The sequence below is a fragment of the Equus quagga genome, unplaced genomic scaffold, assembly GCF_021613505.1.
Source record: "Equus quagga isolate Etosha38 unplaced genomic scaffold, UCLA_HA_Equagga_1.0 208879_RagTag, whole genome shotgun sequence".
In the NCBI taxonomy this organism is placed as follows: domain Eukaryota; kingdom Metazoa; phylum Chordata; class Mammalia; order Perissodactyla; family Equidae; genus Equus; species Equus quagga.
In genome coordinates this window covers 34,536-55,514 of record NW_025799092.1, presented here as the reverse complement: position 1 = coordinate 55,514, position 20,979 = coordinate 34,536, and the positions used below count along the sequence as shown (strand labels likewise).

Here is a 20,979-nt window from a genome sequence, read left to right as displayed (position 1 = left end):
GAAAGCATTCCATGGTAGACAAAAAAAGTGGTAGAAAGGACCATAAGGAAGGAGTGTGTGATATTTTTTGAGAAACAAAAAGTGAGGAACAAAAGCCAGGCGGCCAGATTAGCTGGAGAAAGTAGAGGGGAGAAAGAGTAATAAAATAGGACAGAGATTTTAAAGTAACAGGACAGACGGTTTTCCCAAATTAATATTTAACTTTGTAAATATCATTGCTTTAGCTCTCTATGGATCACGATGACCTAAAAAGATGAATCTTCACACTTGTCCGATATGGTAAGAATGGATGGTATAGAGGAAGAGGGTTGTGCCCAGCATATAGTAGTCAATCAGTTAATACCAGATAATGATGACTTCTATAATTACATAGTTTTGATAATTGTAGGAAGGTGTGGAAGTGATTGGGGGCTGGAGGAAGAGACTAAATAAAACTTCATTTCATATAAATAAAATGCCCCTCATGTTGCTCCAGGTTTTCTAGTACACAAGAATTACATCAGAGAAAAGTCATTGATTTTAACTGTTTACTTAATGACCTCAAGACAATGGGGCAATAGGTGGTCTCTAGGGTTCCTGTCCCAAAGGTAGTGACTATAGCTATAAGAATGCATACATCACTCTCAACCTGCAGTGGTCCTTCCTTTGCCATCAGCAGATTTGTTTTAAGATTCTGCGGAAAGATTGATGTTAATTTCAATGTGTGGTATGTAGAAAACAACATGAGGGATGGAACTTGCCTTTTATATCTAGACAGTTCTTGAAAATATTTAGTCAAAAGTTACATATCTGAACATGCAAGGAAGAGGTTGACCATTTACTTTACAGAGCTTTGCGTTAGAGGGCCTGGCTCAGCTGAGCTCCTCACTAACAGCCCATGAACAACAGCTACTGGTGTGGATGGGGAGAGAAGAGCTCTGAGAATTTGAGGGACTGTGCATTGTCTTGATTCTGTAAAATTTTTGAAGGGGAGTCAAGTTAGAATACAAAAATGTTTAAATAAAATGAAACAAGTAGAGATTGAATAGACTGTCTAGTGAAAATTAAAAGGGACCAGCTTTAATTAAGATTATAAAGCAGGAAACAGTTGTCCTGTGAGAGCAAACATTACAACAAAATGGGGAAAGAATTATAAGAAAGAAGATTTTAACTGTTATATTTTCTATATAGCATTTGGGACACAAGAGGCATTATATTAAATATATAATATTAGTTTAAAGTGAATTCCTTTTTTTTTCAAAAAAGATTGGCACCAGCGCTAACATCTGTTGCCAATCTTTTTTTTTTTTTTCCCTCCCCAAAGCCCCCAGTACATACTTGTATATTGTAGTTGTAGGTCCTTCTGGTTGTACTCTGTGGGATGCTGCCTCAGCATGACCTGATGAGCGGTGTCATGTCAGCACCCAAGATCAGAACAGGTGAAACCTTGGGCCACCAAAGCAGAGCACGTGAACTTAACCACTTGGCTACATGGCTGGCTGGCCGAAAATGAATTATTAAATGCCCTAGCTAAATTAAATATTGTATTAAGAAAAAAAGCTTGATAATTAGAATGTCTGGCTTTGCAATGGATTGTCTTTTGAGGTTGTCTTTAATATTCAAATTTATGGGTATAGAAACAGGACCATTGAGGGTCTCAGTTTTGCATATGATCTGACATTTTATTGATGAGCCATCTGAAATCTATTTCTTGGGTCCTGAGACCAGAGATAATCTTACCACAAATGATAAAGAAAGAGTTTTCCAGAATGGTAAGATCTTAGAAGTATTGGCAACAGTTTAGAGAAATATAATTCTCTTGTATCACTATTTCCTCATGAAATGTCTTCAGAGTGCAATACTACCTCAATTTATAATCTCTCCCCTTCATACGTAATATAGGACAGAATGAATATCCTATATGTCTTGAAGGGAGAACAGAAAGAGAGTAAGACAGAGACTTAGGAAGGGGCAGTTTCTAAGTCAGAGTCTTTACTATAGTTCCTTATTCCTGAGAGAGAAAATTTCCCTAAATGTCATTCCTATTTCATCTTGATGTTGCTTTCTAGTATAACTCTGTGGCATGTATGCTGTCTTTGGACTATTTCCCATAGGTTTAGAGTCTCTAGTTTGTCAATTAAAAGTATGATGATTTAATAAAGGAAATATGTTAGCATCTAGACCAGAATATGGATCAGAGTCTGGTGTAATAAAATGGATACAGGGCTGGGAGTCTGGGGATCTGGGATCTAGTCATAGTATGTAGATTGGTCCTTATTTGCATTTCATTGGGAAAGCCAAGACTCTCCAGCTTTTTGTTTTGTCACCTCCACAATAAAGAAGTAGACTACATTATCTTTATCATCAGCTCCATTTTTATTATTGCATAAGTATTCAGGAAGTATTGACTCCCTGAACTGAAGGGCATACTCTGAAAATAATTAAGGTTAATTTTGATAACAGATTTACTGAGTCAGATCCAAAAGCAAAGATTAAAGTGCTATATGGAATTAACAATAAAGGCACAGATGTAAAGTATTAGGGGTGTTCATTCTTAATGTCACAGTGTGAGTATACAATGCAAAAATTAATATTTTCAGAAATTTCTCATTTTTGTTACTGACTATAGGACTGACTTAATCAGTCATTGCATTATGCTAGGCTTATCTTTTATGAACTTACAATGTTCAAGGAGAGCTGAAAAAGTCATGAAAATATTTGACAACATAACTATAAATCTCTCGATTTCGTATTCTTATTTTTAAATATTAAAAAATTACAATTGAGAACTTAAAAAAGTAATTCAATAATTGTATTGTTTTTACCTAAAAAAAATTTAAAATTTTAAATGGTTATCATGTTTGAAAAGTTTAGACATTGAGCATGTCGTAAATAAAAATTACACAGAGAAATCCTGAAAGATATTTTGCTTTGTTTTCCAGTCTTGGTAAGGTTAGTTAACCAAGCTTCTTATATCCTCACTCTCCTTAATCTTTTTGTTTTCAGGACTGATTCAGACTCTAACAAGCAGAAACCATGTTGCTGTCAGAGAGAAATAAAACTTGGGCCACGTTCACTCTCTTGGGCTTCTCAGATTTCCCAGAACTGCAAATCCCTCTCTTCTTGATTTTTCTGGCCATCTACAGTGTCACTGTTGTAGGGAATATTGGGATGATTGTAATAATCAAAATTAACCCCAAACTACACACCCCTATGTGCTTTTTCCTCAGCCACCTTTCATTTGTGGATTTCTGCTATTCCTCCATCATTACTCCCAAGACCCTGGTGAACCTAGTTGTAGAAGACAGAACAATTTCATTTATAGGATGTGTAGTACAATTGTTTTTCTGTACTACCTTTGCAGTAACTGAATTCTTTTTATTAGCTGTGATAGCCTATGATTGCTTTGTGGCCATTTGTAACCCTCTGCTCTACACATTTGCCATGTCCCAGAAACTCTGTGCCGTGCTAGTGGTCAGATCATATGCATGGGGAGTAGCTTGTTCCTTGATATTCACATGTTCCGCAATCAAGTTATCATTTCAAGGTTTCAACACAATTAATCATTTCTTCTGTGAATTCTCCTCATTGCTGTCCGTCTCTTGCTCTGATACTTGTGTCAACCAATTGCTGCTTTTCATTTTTGCCACCTTGAATGGGGTCAGCACACTACTCATCATTCTCATGTCTTATGTGTTTATCATTGTCAACATCCTCAAAATGCATTCAGCCGGTGGGCGCTGCAAAGCCTTCTCCACCTGTGCCTCACACCTGACCACCATTACTATCTTCTACTGCACCATCCTCTTCCTCTACTGTGTGCCCAACTCCAAAAACTCCAGGCGCACAAAGTGGCATCTGTGTTTTACACCGTGGTGATCCCCATGTTGAATCCTCTGACCTACAGTCTGAGAAATAAGGATGTCAAGGCTACAGTAAGCAAAATAGTGGACAGTAAACTATTTCCTTATTAAGAATATTATTTTAGGGTCGGCCTGGTGGTGCAGCGGGTAAGTGCGCATGTTCCACTTCTTGGTGGCATGGGGTTCGAAGGTTCAGATCCCGGCTGCGGATATGGCACTGCTTGGCAGGCCATGCTGTGTTGGCATCCCACATATAAAGCAGAGGAAGATCGGCACGGATGTTAGCTCTGGGCCAGTCTTCCTCAGCCAAAAGAGGAGGACTGGAAGTAGTTAGCTCAGGGCTAATCTTCCTCAAAAAAACAAGAAAGAAAGAGAAAAGGAATATTATTTTAGTAGAGTTTGTCCCTGACATGTAAATAAATACTGCACATAAAAGTTGATTTTAAAGAAACCTTTACAATTATGAAGAGTTAATCTTGTATAATGGAAAGATCATGGATTTTGGTTCAAACAGAGTAAACTTGGCTCTGTCTCTTACTGGAAAATAAGACAGCCATCTGTCTCATCTTGAATTTTTCATCTACAAAATTGAGATAACATAAAATAGCTCTTAACCTGACTGTGAAGATTAAAAGACTATATGAATATCATGTGTAAAACCTTGTATAATCTCAGTAAACAATTTTATCCTCTTTATTATACATGTAGTACACTACGCTTTCAATAAATATATGAATATCTCTCACAAAAGTACCAATAGCAGTTAAAATACAACTAGTTTTCATCCTTCAACGAATGTAAAATCCAGTGTTGACAGTAGGGCAGTGAAGAAAGTGACCTTTGTCTAAGGTAGAAAATAATAAATATCATAGAGAATTTGAGAGAAAGAAAAGTTTCAAATCCATTTAAAGACTTTAGAGAAATTCCTTCATAAAATAGATATTGTTTGAATTTGTCCTTGGATAACAGAACAGACAGAATTTTAGGAGACACATTTCAACAAGCTTTGTTGAGAAGACAGAAGCATGGTAAGATCAAGGAAACCAAAATGTAGTACTGAGTCAATGATGCAGCAATTTTTTTATTGAGCAAATACTTTATAGCATGCATGTATGTGTATTCATGTGTGTGTGTGTATTTTTGTGTATACAGGTTACTTGGAATGAATGGAAAGTTGGTAATATGTGATCTGTATTCTGAATGTGTTTCAAAGGAGCTCCTGTATGGCAGGATGATAAGCTGTGATAGGCTCCACCAGAGCCTGAGAAATAGTAGAGTGGATCTCAAAAAATATTATAGGCAAAAAGTAAGCAGGATGAGTGTCTACCCAATCTGTATTTTATGCTATCATTTTGCCTATAACCCGTCAAAAACATGATCAGTTCTTTATGATTCTTTTTTCTGAACATCAGTGTAATCTCTGAATCCTCAACTGAACATCCACCTTAAAAAAAAGTGTGGGGTATGCCTAGAGGCATAGCAGTTAAGTTAGCGCTCTCCACTTCAGCAGCCTGGGTCCACCGGTTCGGATCCCTGGTACAGACCTATGCACTGCTTATCAAGCCATGCTGTAGCAGGTGTCCCACATATAACATAGAGGAAGATGGGCACGGATGTTAGCTCAGGGCCAATCTTCCTCAAAAAAAAAAAATCCTGTTTGGAGTTGCCTCAAGTGTTGAAAATCAATCAGCTATGTAACTTCATTCAAAATAAAGTGAAAACCAGGCAGTCATTGGCGTTAAGACCTATTTCACCTGGTAAATAAAAAATACTAGATTTCTCTAACATCAATAACTCACTTTTGCTTGAATGTCTTGTAAACCCTTTTGCTTCTCTTTACTCAATGTGTCTACATAAAATTCCAAGCTAGTCATCAGTATAATGGAAGAAATAAATTTCCAAGTGTGTTTTGGTAAGGCAGAACAACTAAGGTGGGGGATAATTTTATATGGATTCAAAACACTTATTTGGAATGTTCATATTATTTTAAACTTATGATCATTATCAAAATGTTGCAGTCATATATATTATATGATAAGAAATCAATGAAACAACCCCGTTGTACGGAAAGATAAAATATGTAAGAAACAGTGTTTTGGATATTGGATGTCGGATGAAGGAATGCTTTTCTCTTCTATTGACTTCTGTTTCTCTAGGTATTCACAAATTTCTTGTTTCATACATATTTAGCAATTACACAATTTCTGATTTTCTTTGAAATTAAAAAATTATTTATATTAATCTTAAATTGAATTCATGATGATTAATGCCTCTTTATAGAGAATTTTATTTTACTTCTGTCCTGCTTGGAACAAGGATGACCACATTTTGTGGCAGAACTAACGCAACCCATTTTGCTTTTACTTTGAGGAAATCACGGCATATGATATTTAAATGACCTGGCCCATTGTTGATGGAATTAATGCAATCATTCAAGACTCCAGACACATCAGATGTACAATTTCCACTAAATACCAGCATACAGTCATATTGTTTTCATTTTCAATTTGTGACATTTCAGATTCTTTATGGTAGATTCTGTAGCTTCTATGTAGAACATGAGTTACGTTAGTAGCCTTCACATTTTTTGGTCATGTACTTCTCAAGAATTTAATTTTACATATAAAATATTTCATCATGAATTTAGCAGCAAAATGTGTAATTTGCAGTGCATAGCATAATCTGTTTAAAAGACATAAATAATATCTGAAAAAGCTTTGTGCCTTTCCTTCTCTTGAACTTATATTCAATCCTACTCTCCCCACTGAACATTACAATTTTATTAATCAGATTCATACTTTTTATTTCATGATGCTTTTGGGAAAATCAGAAGTTTTTCTTTCTGTATTGAGTTAACCTTGTAATGATTCAATAATAATTGCACCACTAATTAAAAATATAATTGCATTGAAAATTTGGATAAATATAATTAATCAAAATTAAAAAATATTTTAGGACATATTTCTTCATATGATTAATATTATGAGTATATGTCTGCATTATTTACTTTGATTAATTAATGTATCCTTGGAAAGACATCACTTAATTTTAGAAAACAAGAGGGTTCAGAATCATTTATATTTCCATTTTGTAAAAATGAAAATACTGAGACTATTCGGTCATATTAAATGTAAATGAGACTAGAAATTCTGCCAGAAATAGTGCTTTAATAGGAATATCACTCAACTCTTTCAACTCCATCCAAGTTATGTGACAATTTGTCACAATGATCTTTCATGAAAATATTTTTCAGTAATGCATTAAACAAAATTAGATTGTCTTCCAATTTTGCTAAGGGTCAAAATTTTGGAAATTATATCTTTCAAAAGGAGTTGTTACCCAGGGACATAGAAAACTTGGTTCAAATTCTTTAGTCCTTTCCATATCCAAGCCTCCTTTCAACTCTTCTGATCAAATGGCAGAATCATTTTCTCCATTCCTGGGATGTAAGCTGTTTTTGTGCCTAGCTTTGTCTAGCTGAAGTGACACCGCATTAGTTTCAAGCCTCTGAGAGGGCTTGTGAATCTTTCACAATCTGGAATTTTCATAGTCCCTTAGAAAGCTGTTCTGTGAACAAGCACAGGCTAGCATATTGGATAATGAGAAACATAGACACCAGACTTGAGTCTGAAGCCTCCAATCATCTAACCCACCAAGCTAATATCATACACATAGCTAACCACGCCAAGATCAGCCATGTCAGGATCAGATCAACAGAAACTAACTTACTGACTCATGCAATACTGACCAGTGCAATAAATAGCTATTGGTTTTAACTAATATGTTTTGGAGTGGTTTGTTATGCGATCATTAGAACCACCCATGTTCACGGCCACCAGCTGGCTCAACGGTTAAGTTCTCATGTTCTGCTTCAGTGGCCTGGGGTTTGCTGGTTTGGATCCTGGGTGCTAACCTATGTACCACTTGCCAAGCCATGCAGTGGCAGGCGTCCCACATATAAAGTAGAGGAAGATGGGCATGGATGTTAACTCAGGGCCAGGCTTCCTCAGCAGAAAGAGAAGGATTGGCAGCAGATGTTAGCTCAGGGCTAGTCTTCCTCAAAAATAAAAAAGAAAGAAAAAAAGAAATAAAAAGAACCACGCATTTTCTTAATTTCTGAAAATGTTACCACAAAGACTTTCCAAGTCTTATATAACAGTTAAGCATATCTGCTATTCTTCCAGTTACAGTTATCTTTATTAAAACAATGGAATTGAGAAGTTTAGAAAATCTAACATACTGTTGATTTCATTGAGCTTTACAATACAATATTTTACTACAATGGTATTATTATATGTGTTTTAAATACAATTCATCAAAAACTGAGAGCTTCATATTGATATTATTCAATTTAGGGATAATGACCATGAAATCAATTTCAATAAAATTTGTATATTTAAATCAGTTTTTAAAAACTCCTGCCATGTCTTTAAATCTAAGACAAATAGATAAACAAAGTAATTTTCCTGTATGTGGGTTGCTGAGATGATATAAAACATCACTGCCAATGATACTCTTTATAGATAGTCTTTTAGTTTTTCTGTCATGGGACTCTCTCCTTCAGGAGGATGCATTTTGTGACAATACTTTCATGGTGCACTAAGAACAAAAAGAATAGATGTTAAAAATTCGTGTCATCAATCTACTATATATCTGATTTCAAAACATCACTGTATTGGCTAAAATCCATGTCTAATGCCATCATTTTCCATGAAAAGAAATATGTACTATATCTCAGAGTATGACAAGAAGTCAAGCCATGGGTTTGAAGTGTCTTCATTAAAGAAAACTACAGGATTCATGAAAAACAGTATTTCAAATTGTCCTTATGTTTTGGAAGTTTGCTTTCATTTTTCTAATTGGGGCAATTCACATAGTAATATGCAAATAGTAAGAGGAATCCTTAGTTTTGAAAAATGTGAGAAATGGGATTGTGAGAGTGCTAGGTGGAACACAGACCTGGAAACACTCTTCAAACTCAGAAAATGATCAGATGGATCAATTTTAGGAAAATATGTATAGGTCGTTGAGAATTTCAAAAGTGATTACCTGTAACTAATTACATCGATGGAGTTCTTGAAATGTTGGGTATATCCAAGAGCACAAACACCAGACAGTAGTTTGAACACTGTTGGTTTAGGAAGATGTTATACGGTCAGAAAAGGAGCAGACCTGGGAGAGGTCCTCGAGGCAATCCCATTTAATGGTGTCTGTCATTGAATAAGGAGTATGATATCTCAGCACCCTTCAGTAGCTTTGCTTTTCCTCACAGGGTCATATGTGTGGCACAATATAAAATGCAGCATTTAGTCTCATTCTGTCAGTGATTCTGTGTGTGACTTTGGGCAAGTTGGATCTGACTATGCCTCAGTCACCTCACTCATAAAGTTACACAACTATACCAGGCTCACTTATTTTTATAAAGATGAAATTTGTTAATAGTTGTATTCAGGATAGTACCAGAATATAGGAAGTGGTCAATAAATGTGAGAAATTATTATTTTCAGTAAAAGAGTTCATTATCCCCACCCCTTTCTGGTATTTGTCAGAACTCTGGTGTGGCTTCAGCCCTTATGCCCTCCAGGAAGGAGTTTTTGAGTATAAGACAGGCAAAGTTTATAAGACCTATCCATATATTTCACTAAGGCAATGTGATCCCTGGCTCACAGAGCAATGCTTGGATGTATCATATAAGGCTCTGAAATTCATCATGAACTCTGGAAGTAATCACGTTAAATTATAATAATATGTACCAAGTTGTGATAGTATTTTCCCCTGTTTATATCTCCTAGGAGTTATTAATTGTTTGAGTCTCAAGTTGTAGTTTTCTCGATATCATGTTGATGTCCCACAGAGATCAATGATGATTTGGAGAAGCTTAAGAAATATGGGCCCCAGAGATACCCACACAAAAACATAAAGCCTAAAACGTTTTCCATCATAGCATCTTCAGAAATAGGGGAAGCAATATCTATCCCACAGTTTGGTTAGTTGGACTACACTCTGGTTTTTGGGAATGGGCATGAATGACATTTTCTGGGATCTGGATGCTTGCTATTTTTTTCTTATGGGATAATTTGTTATAGCCTTGTGTAAGAGAAGGAGAAATTGTAAGTGAAGGCAGTGGTATTAGACACATTTTTAAAAATCTGTATTTAGCTTTCTCTTAACTAGAGAGTGTTTTAAGAAGTGCCATGTTTTGAGCACTCATTTATGAAAATATTTTCCATTTCTATATTGAAAAATAAGCTTAATGGAAAATGAGAACAGTTTAATCTGCAGAATCAAGTATCTTGTAATAGTATTAGTGTAAGAGGGAAAAGAATGTCAAGAAATTGGAAAGAATGCTTGATTTCTCTCTCCTTCCCTCTTTTTCCTTTCTCACATTAACTCCTTCTATGGAATGTGGTAAAGAGAGCATGGAGATTTTCCTGATAGTCACTCTGATGCTGAGAGTGGTAGTAAGTTGTCCTCAGGACTGCTCATGTGGGAACACAGACATGGAACCACCTCGGAAGCAGAAAAGAGAGGAACTATTTTGGCCTTGTGCAAAGCACTTTGAAATGTCTCTTCATAGTAGGTTTCTCAACCTTGGTCCTATTGATGTGTGGGCCAGATAATATTTTGGTGTTTGCATGTGCTATTGGTGTGTGTGGGGGCTGGGGCAAGGACTGTCACATACATGATAGTGTTTAGCAGCCTCCTTAGTCTCTACCCACTAGATGTCAGCAGGGCCCCTCCTTATCTTGACAAGCAAAAATGTGTCTAGGCAATGACAAATTTCCCACGGGAATCAAAACAACTCCTGGTTAAGAACCACTGCTTCATAAGTAATCAACAACCTGAGTTTTCATCTTTAGGCTTGAAAAAAGGAAGAAGTTTATACTCAGAAAAAGATAAATAACTTACTTTTATTGACTGTTGAAGAGAGAAACCATATCATCAGAATAATTATTTGTTTTCAAACTGGGATTTCTTAATATATACATCCTTCAACTCTTTGAAATCATTTGAAGAATCAGGAAAATACTTGGCTGTAGTGAGTTTTCATACAGATTCTCTTTCCTCCGGGGATTACCAACTAGTGCCTCACAGTCAGGTACATGTCTACCAACGGTCAGGAAGGAGAGAACAAATGAGAGTGTTCTCATCATCTATTGTCATTTTCTATTTGTCAAAGGCCTTGAATGTATCCTTCCTTTATTAAAAAAACAATCACACCCTCCTTCCCCATTCTACTCCATAAATCTTAAATTTTGTGAGAACTCGGGCAAGTTTCTACATTGCTTTTTTTAAAAAAAATTGATTGGAACAGAATACTTCTGTGTCATGGATGTTGTGAGGATTAATTAAACACAATTTATATAAACAGATACAATATTCTGCCTGTACAATCTGGCTTACTGTTTTTTAACTTGCCATTTTATCATAGCCATTTTTCAGCTCATTAAAAGTTCCTCAAAATATCATTTTAATAGTTGCATACTTTTCCATAATGTATAAGTACCATAACGTGAGTTATTTTCCTCTTGTTTGACACTTTTTCTAAGTTTTATTTTCATAAACAATGCTGCAATGCAGCAGCAAGCATTTGTGTTAATAATTTTATATTCACATCTTCGAGTAGTTCTACAAATAGATTTAAAGCAGGGGATTCATTTGTCAAATAGGTCTTTATAAGGCTTCGGAGTCATAGTTACTGGAGGTTTGAACCCGGGTACCAATTCCAGGAGCAATGGTTGACATTGACTTGTATAATTAACAAAATCACTATGCTAATTTTATAGAAAAAATGCTAATATAGAGTATAAAAGCTGCTGTTTTCATCTAAAACATATTGAAAAAATAATCAGCACTGGTGGCTTAACACTTAAATAAGCATATCTTAAATAAGCATATTTCTCATCATTTCAGTGGAAAAAAGGGAAGGGTACTATGTATTACAAAAATTCTTTCCTGGGATCCCATTATTTCCAGTACTGATTAAAGGGAAATAGAGATTTTAGTTTCAAAAAATAATATGGCTAATTAGATAATTAATGACTCAGTTTCAAGCTCTTAATTGTATAGGACTAGTTTAAGGAATTGTATAGGCTTTTATGGATGTGAATGCTTTTGTGTGATCTGTGATTTTAACTGTGAGCTCTATGCATTTGTATGCTACAATGCCTGAACTTTTCCTAAACTTCACAAAAGCAACGTACTATTTCTTTGCTGAAAAAATTAACTATCCTACTTATTCTAATGTCTTTTTTAGGAGACAGTCAAAATGGAATTTGGGATCATACAATGGAGAATAACTACTAATATTGTTCTCCCATCTCAATAAAGTGGGGACATGGCCAAGGAGAACTGCAGCACTGTGGCAGAGTTCATTCTCCTTGGATTAGCAGAGGTCCCTGAATTGAGAGTCTTCCTCTTCCTGCTGTTTCTTCTCATCTATGGAGTCACAGTTTTGGGCAACTTGGGCATGATTGCACTGATTCAGGTCAGCTCTCGACTTCACACCCCCATGTGCTTTTTCCTCAGTCACTTGTCCTTTGTGGATTTCTGTTACTCCACAATCATTCTGCCAAAGATGCTAGCTAATATCTTAAATGAAGACAAAGCCATTTCCTTCCTGGCGTGTGCTGTGCAATTCTACTTGTTTTCCACATGTGTGGTAACTGAGGTCATCCTGCTGTCTGTGATGGCCTATGACCGTTTTGTGGCCATCTGTAACCCACTGCTGTACATCGTCACCATGTCCAACAATCTTTGTGTGGAGCTGGTGTCCTGCTGCTACCTCTGGGGGACTGTGTGTTCACTGATTCACTTGTGTTTAGCTCTTGAGATCCCATCCTATAGGTCAAATGTGATTAACCACTTCTTTTGCGATCTGCCCCCTCTCTTATTTCTTGCTTGTTCTGATGTCACTATGAGTGAACTGTTGCTATACATTGTGGCCAATTTCAATGAAATCATCACCATCATGATCATTCTCACCTCTTATTTCTTTATTCTTATCACAATCCTGAGGATGCGCTCTGCAGAGGGAAGATGCAAAGCCTTTTCCACCTGTGCCTCCCACCTCACAGCCATCCTTCTCTTCCATGGAACAATCCTTTTCATTTATTGCCGACCCAGTTCTGGCAACAGTATGGATACTGACAAAGTAGCCACGGTGTTCTACACTGTAGTGATCCCTATGCTGAATCCTCTGATCTATAGCTTGAGAAACAAGGATGTGCAAGAAGCTCTCAGAAAAGTGGTGGGCTCCAAAATATTTTCCTAGAGAATATTTTATTAACAGGACTCAGTGTCCCAAAGTGGAGACTGGTGAAAGGGTACAGCGATGGACTTCAGTGTTGAAGTGTTGAAGTGGAGGTAACAGTCAAGCAGCAGGTAGTTATGAGTGAGTCTTTTTGATTCACTTATCTGTGTGCCTCTTCCATGTACAAGGGTAGGATTCAGCATATCTTGGAATTTACAGATTACTTCTTTGCTGTTATTTATTCAAAATGAATTAATTGAGTATGGTTAATGGACTCAAGATACACATATCATTTGCTGTAAAAGCTTCATAAGCTTAATGAAGAAATCACAAGAGTCACATTTTATTTCAGTATTCATTAAGGAAAATATGATTCAATTCCAAGTTGAATTCCTATTATTTTACAATGAAGAACACACCCTTGTCAGATTATGCACAGAATGTGTACATATCCTGTTTGCTATTTCTTGCTTTCTTTATTATTTTTTGTTGTCATTGCAATGTCCAGTGTTTTTGGAATTTCAGAGACTATGATGAAAAATGATGACATTAGTAATAATTATTTCACAGAAATCTTAGAAAAATTATATTACTTGTCATGTGCAATGAGCTTAGAGTAATTCCTGGCATATAACTAGCTCTCTGTCTCTGTCTCTCTGTCTCTCTCTGCATCACTCTGTCTCTCTCATATGTTTTACTATATGTAGTATATTTATATATACTTGCAATCATTTAATAACCATTGTTATGACTGGCAACATTTCTGACTTCGGCCTATTGTTTCACTTTATCTTTCAATTTTTATCTTCATGCTTATTTTACAATATTGTGGATCAAATGACTACTGTGACAGATAAGTGCACTTCTAACCCCTGTTTATGTTTTTGGTTGTGTCTTTACTGTTGATGAAATGATCTTTTTCTCCTTTTCTCTATGTGTCTAAACCACATTTCTTCTTTCAATCCTTATTCACACACACTCTTCAGTATTTGTGAAGGAGGTGAGGAATGGTCGTAAATAACTGAAGTCCATTATATGAATTACTGAATCATAGAAATGTAGATCCAGCATTAAACTTTACTTCTATGTTTTGTCTTGGGTCAAATAAAATGATTTAGTCAAAGCACATAAAACAGCAAGAAAAAGTGTAAAAAGAAACATCTTCTCTATAATAATATGTTTATATTAGACAGGAAACATTATAATGATGATTTATTCAAAGGATAATTTATTTCTGTGTCAAACTAAAATTTAGGGACAGACTAGAAAAAAAGAATAATTCGAAAAATAGATGTATTTAATGTTCAATGATTTTTAAACTCTTCTCCGTGAGGTTTCTGTTCACTTTGCTCCTACTCCCATTGGGTGTTAATATTCTTCATAATAATTTACAAGACATTTTACATTTAAAAACATTAACCTCAGAGAATAATATCTGCACAATTTGTTAATGTCTTTTAATGTTATGTATTTGGCATTCTTTTTGATATTTAGCTTACATTTTTTATGTAGTTATACTCAATTATTAGCAAATTAAAAAAGAATGTAGTGAAAATGAATCCTGCTCCGTTCTATATTTTATCTCATCGTTGTATGATTTTTATCTTAAATTTTAATAAGTACTAAATTTATTGATTTTTATTTATTTTGCATATGTTTGCTGAATGAATGAAAGCTTACAAAGGAATTGTCCAACTCCCTTTCCCAAACTATATAGTAATGTCACAGCACCATTTATTGAGTATCCTTTTCTTCTCTCTTGTATGTAATATATCTAATTTGTAATGAATGTAATATGTCTATTAAATATTAAAAATTAAATATTTTAATAAATTGTGTTCTTAGCATTGATACTTCTACCAGACCCTGGAAAATATCCTACAGTCCTTACTCCATCTTCTTTAGTAAAGAATAAGGATACATTATTTTATAATGCTTTTTAACATTCAAAATACAAAATTTGTCTATGAGACTGCTGGTATTATGCAAGACTAAAATATACTATCTCTCATCGATTAGCCACTGCCATATTAATACATTGACAGAACTACATTGTGCCCTTAGCTGTATACAAGAATCCTTGGTGACGGGAGGATGTCCATAAAAAGCAACAAAAATTAAACATCACATTTAATGGGAACAAGATACAGAGTTCCTTGCAAATGTTTTGCTGTAACAGTTGATTTATTTAGTAGTCACACTCCAAGAAGTAAATTAACTCAATTATATGACTATTTACTCATACCAGATGAAAAATGGCTTTTGAAAAGAATACTCAATAAACAGAAAAATGTATTGTTCAGAAATTTTAAAAAATTGAATTTAACATTTCAACAAATAACCATTTTAAGATCTGAGAAAATAATTTAAAGGCTAAAATGAACCATATTTTGAAATTTAATTCTCCTCTACCAACTTGTTTAATTCTTTGCTGGTATATGGATTCTAAGCAGAACCATTTTTGAAAATAGAGGAATTAGAGCCTGTTCAGGATATTGTTGCTCTACAGCAGAACATGCTTTACACATTTAAAGCTAATAACGTCTATGTCAGGATTTATTTGTCTGTTTGTTTTGATTTTCTTAGGTCACCAAGGGATGAGATTTAGCTGAGGCATATGCAAAACAAACAAGCAAACAGACAAATAACAACAAAAACACTACAAGTTATTCTACTGCTGGTTTTACTTATGTCACTATCTGTCATTTTAGGCAAATCCACTAGACTCTGTCTCCTCAGTCTCATCCCCAGACTTTATTTTGAAAGATAAGACTTCGACAGGAATAAGTCTCATTTTGTTTTCAAATTTGGCAGGATTATCCCAAGTGGATAGATGAGGACACTGTTCCCAAGTTTCTCAGAAATGCTACCTGTGAAATGTTTCTCACCACGCACTCTTCATCTCTATGTCCATTACCATTTCATAGTTCAAGTATTATAAGATTCACCATCACTAAATGTACACCCAGGAAATAATCTTTACTTGTTCAACTATGAGACAATGATTTCTTACCATTAATTGTAAGATACATCCAAACTCAGAGATGTTATAGTGGGTGAAAATATGTCTTAAGAAGCAGATGAAATGTAGTAGGGATTCAAATGCTAGAGCTCTTCTTTAGAATTCTGTCAGGGAAAACAAAACAAAATGAACAATTGAGTACATATGGCATCACACATTTTAAATTTAATTTTCATAACTAAAGCAAGGCTTTCCCGTGCATGACCATTTGATCCTTACACTACAAGGCCAAAGGTCAGTGTGGTATAGAAGAAGGATCGGAAGACTAGAAGATAAAATTGAGATCTAGGTTTGGCTGCAGCAATTAATACATAGACTTGAACAGTGAGCACATTCTTACTCCTGATGTGAAGAGCATCAGAGTTAATCCAAATATTTCAGGTAAAGAAAACAAAGCTAAGTGATCTGCTTCAATAATACTTATATATGTATGCCTTTATTCATGAGTAGACATAGAAATATGTGAGGAGGATACACAAATGAAAGAGAGATTGTTCATGACATCCAGGAACCCACACTGTAGCTGGAGAGAAACCCGTGTAAATATATAAACCCATAACTACATCCAATTGGTAGGACAACGAATAATTAAAGGATTATTCACAGAAATTATGACTTTCAAAGAATAATGACTTTTGTCTAGAGAAATTAGAAACAGTTTTTGGAAAGTTTTATGACTCAGCAGTGTTTTGTTGATGAATGAGATAAGTGGTAAGTTAAGGATATCTAGATGAATGAGACATTGTACAAATGTGCAGATATGTAAAACAGTATACAGATAGATAGATAGATGATAGACAAAGATAGAGGTAGATAGATATAATTACATATGCAGACAAATTTGTACAGAAAGTGGACAAGGATAAGTCTAGTAGAGAAAATCTGGGAAGAAATTTTAGGAACTTGGATATGCACCTATAAGTGACTATGAGTCACTCAAATTTACAATCCAGGGAAGGATTTGCTCATTATAACTTTCAGTTACTTATTTTAATTTCATTTACGCTTATTTAATGTATCTATTTTTAGAATAAGTGATATATTTCCATGGTCCACTTCTTTTCTCTCTACCATGTGAAAAATGCCTAATACATACTCCACAGATATTTTATGCATATTCAAACAAATATCTAAATGTAAGTTGACTTCCTTTGAAAAGAGTTGTTTTAGTGGCAGTGTGGCAGACAGATATAAGAGAGTGAATCTATAGGCTTAAAGACCAACTTGGAGACTATCGAACAGTCCAAGTGTGAAATGATAAAACTAGGATCTAGAGAAATGCCAATGATAGAGAAGGCAGATAAAGAATTTTGCAGCAATGTGGTATTTTAAAGGACTGCAGATTTCTGGATAAAAGCTTTATGACAAATTAGAAGAAAAGATGTTATCATACTGTGAACAGTACACAATACATTTGTTTATCCAGTATCCAGGATGTTTGCAATAACTTTAGAAACCCTAATCTGCTGGTTCTAGCCAGATGTAGCTACGTCTTGGGACAGTGAGAAACCAAATTTCCATTTCTAGTCCTATCAGCAATATATATGAGGTGATCCTCTGCTCCTAATACCATTAGCAGGATCATAACAATTATTCTTATTATAATTGAGGGACCTGAGCAGGTCCCACTCCTTCAGTGTACTTAGTGTAACTGGGAGCAGTTAAGCCTTACATAGACCAGGGACACGGTAGATACTTAAGAAATATTTCTCGAAAGACAAATACTGCAAGATCTCACTTGTATGTACAATCTAAAACAAACTTGTAGAAGCAGAAAGTAGAATGGTGGTTGTCAGCAACTAAGGAGGGAGAAATGGAGACATATTGGTCAAGGGGTACAAAGTTTCAGTTATGCAAGCTGAAAAAATTCTGAAGATCTAATGGATAACACGGTGATTAAAGTTAACAATATTTTACTGTATACTTGAAACTTGCTAAGAGGATAGAATCCAGGTATTCTCACCAAAAAAGGAAGAAAATAGTAATTTGAAGTAAAGGATATGTTAATTAGCTTGATTGTGGTGATTATTTCACAATGTATATGTATATCAGAACATCAGGTTGTACTCCTTAAATACATATAATTTTTATTTGTCAATTATACCTCAAAAAGCTAGAAAAAGTGAAGAAAATAAACAATGTACTAAAAAAGAGAAAAATATTTGTCAAGTAAATAAAAAAGATAACTTCTACTATGATTTGTTATACAAAAATTTGGGGAGACTGTGCGAATTATCATGCAACAGGAAGAGAAGACATTTAAACTTTCAATGAACTTTTATATAAAATGATTCTTAAGCTTAAGTTGTTTTTCTTCAGGTTTTCCAGGAAACCAGAAATACATCAGAAAATAATCGTTAATTTTAATTGCTTAAGTCCTCTGGAGAATAAGGCAAGTAATTTTCTCTACAGTCCTGGTGGGACAGGGAGTGGAAGGAGATATAAGAGTCAGCAACTCCCATAGACTAGCTCTCCAGAGGCAGGAGAGGGCCTGCCTTTTCCACCAGCAGCTGGTTTGTAGCTCAGAGAAAATACGGACATTCTTTTTTCATGTGAGGTATGTAGAAGATGCCTTAGATTCAGTCAGTTCCTCATAGGAAAAATCATTTGGAGAAACTTTTCAGCCAACTGTAAACATTAAGTATCTGGAACAGGAAGTACCTCTGTTTACAGAGCTTTGTCTGGAGAACCTGGCTTAGCTGAGCTCCTCCATAGCAGTGTCTGGAATAACTGTTTCCTGAAAGTGGGGGAATAGAAGGGCCCTGAAGGTTTTCAGTTATATGTCCATGAGCTTTTGTGATTTTTTTTGGAAATGCTGTGCATGGGAGAATAAGAGGTATTTAAATAAAATAGAATTGAAAGAAATAAAATGAACCTTCTGGAGAACTATAATAAACAGGACTTACTCTAAATAAGATTTTAGACGGTGAAAAAAGAATACTGGCTCACAAGGGAAAAAAGAGAAAAAAAGGGAAGAAAGGATAAGGAAGAAGGTTTTAAATACCACACTTCACAGATTCAAAAATAAAGCAAATTATTTAATCCATAAAATAACATCATTTGGCCGATAAGGAACCATGATTTTAATTTGCATATTAGTTTTAAGTTGAATTCAAACAGAAGAAATGTGAAAATTTACCAGAGTCAAGAAAATAAAGCAGTAGTTCTCAACTACAGGCAATTATGTATCCTCCTCGGTTCCCGAGGGGACATTTGAGAATGTCTGGAAACATTTTTGATTGTCACAACGGAGGGACTGGGGATTAGGGTGATACTGTCATCTAGTGGATAGAAGCCAGAAATGCTGCTATACATGGTGCAATGCAGAGGGTAGCTCCCCATCACAAAAAAATAGTCCAGGGAAAAATGTCAATAGTGCTTAGCTGAGAAACCTTGAAAAAGGGAATTAAGAAATAATTTTATAATATTGATCATTGACATGAAAACGTTGCCTTCTGATTGATTTTTAAATCCTTGGATATCTGAACAAACAGGGCCATTGAGAATTCTGTGTTATCTGGGGCCTCTCACCTTTAGTGATGGAATATCTGGAACCGTCTGGTTCTAGAGTTGCAGAAACAGAGATGACCTTACCAGAAATGATAGTCTGAGAAAAATCTTCATTATAAAGAATTATAGTTGAAGGGATTCCTTGCATGCTTGATTTACAGTATCAAAAAGAGGAAAGTTCCAGAAGAACTGGGATGTGTTCCTGACCATAACATTCTGAGTTGTTCTGGATATAGGATTGCCACATCTAGCAAACAAACATACAGAATGCTAAATTTAGCTTGAACTTCAGATAAACAATGAATGACTTTTTAGTATGAGTCTGTCCATACTTATAGCAAAAATTCGTTATCTATATGAGATTAAAATTTAACTGGCGGTTTTACCTCGTAACCAATTTGATAAATCCCACCATTCTTTCTGTATTAAGAATTCCTTTATCATAAATGTCTTTAGAGTGTGGAGACATCTTAACACTCATCTACATTCTTGGCAGGTAATGGGAGACAGAACGAGTATTCTTAGAATCTTACAGAGAGAGGAAAGAAGGGTCTGGAAAAGGGAAGAGTCTTTCTCAATGTTTAAGGGTACTTATCATAGTTATTCCTGAACAAGGATGTTTCTCTAACTCCCATTCTCTACATTTCATCTTGACGTTGATCTTCAGAACAGCTCTGTGGCCCTCAACACATTCATTGGACTGGTTTTCACAGTTTTATAGTATGAAGATTGTCTTTAAAATGGTCAAAAGAATTAGCAAAAAATTGTGAAAATGTGGTCTTTACAAAATAAAAATGTGAATATCTCAATTTATCATGTACGTCAGAGCCTGGAATAGAGTGATGGGTACATGGCTGTGAATTTAAGAATCTGAGTTCTACCTGTAGGTTGATCATCTGATATCTATCTGTCACTGAAGAAGTCATGACTTATTCAGGCTTCTGTGTGCTTACCTGTAGAAAAAGGCAGTTCAATAGAAATTCTTCGTTGAAAAACATAAGTAATTATTTACTTTGATATTTGACTTATGTAGTCAAAATAGGAATGGCCATTAAAGTGCTAAACTGATATTTAAAATATGGATATGATTAAGTATACAGACAATTCTTTCTTTATATCACAATATATGCACATCTTTTTATAAAAATTCATTCCAACTATAGAAGTTATTTTAGATGCTTTGCCTGTCATTAGTAATTGTAGGACATAAAAAACATTTTCTTTTCATTTTTCTAGGCCTTTCTTTGTGCAATGCACAAAATCAGTGAGATAAGAATGTCTTACATGAGGATTTGATTACGTGTTACCACCTAATTTTCCTGAGTTCATATTATTCCATTTGTAAGTCTTTA

At 35.0% G+C, this 20,979-nt stretch overlaps 1 protein-coding gene and 1 pseudogene across 1 annotated transcript; both read left to right on the top strand.

Moving 5' to 3' along the window:
• The first annotated feature begins 256 nt into the window (after positions 1 to 256).
• Positions 257 to 4,067, top strand: LOC124233667 (olfactory receptor 5D18-like; annotated as a pseudogene).
• Positions 4,068 to 7,918: 3,851 nt separating this feature from the next.
• LOC124233666 (olfactory receptor 5L1-like) lies at positions 7,919 to 14,922 on the top strand. Its single transcript, XM_046650792.1, has 2 exons — positions 7,919 to 10,418; positions 12,100 to 14,922. Exon 2 carries the CDS (start codon positions 12,181 to 12,183, stop codon positions 13,114 to 13,116), a length of 936 nt encoding a protein of 311 aa, XP_046506748.1. The 5' UTR covers positions 7,919 to 10,418; positions 12,100 to 12,180; the 3' UTR covers positions 13,117 to 14,922.
• Positions 14,923 to 20,979: the final 6,057 nt, after the last annotated feature.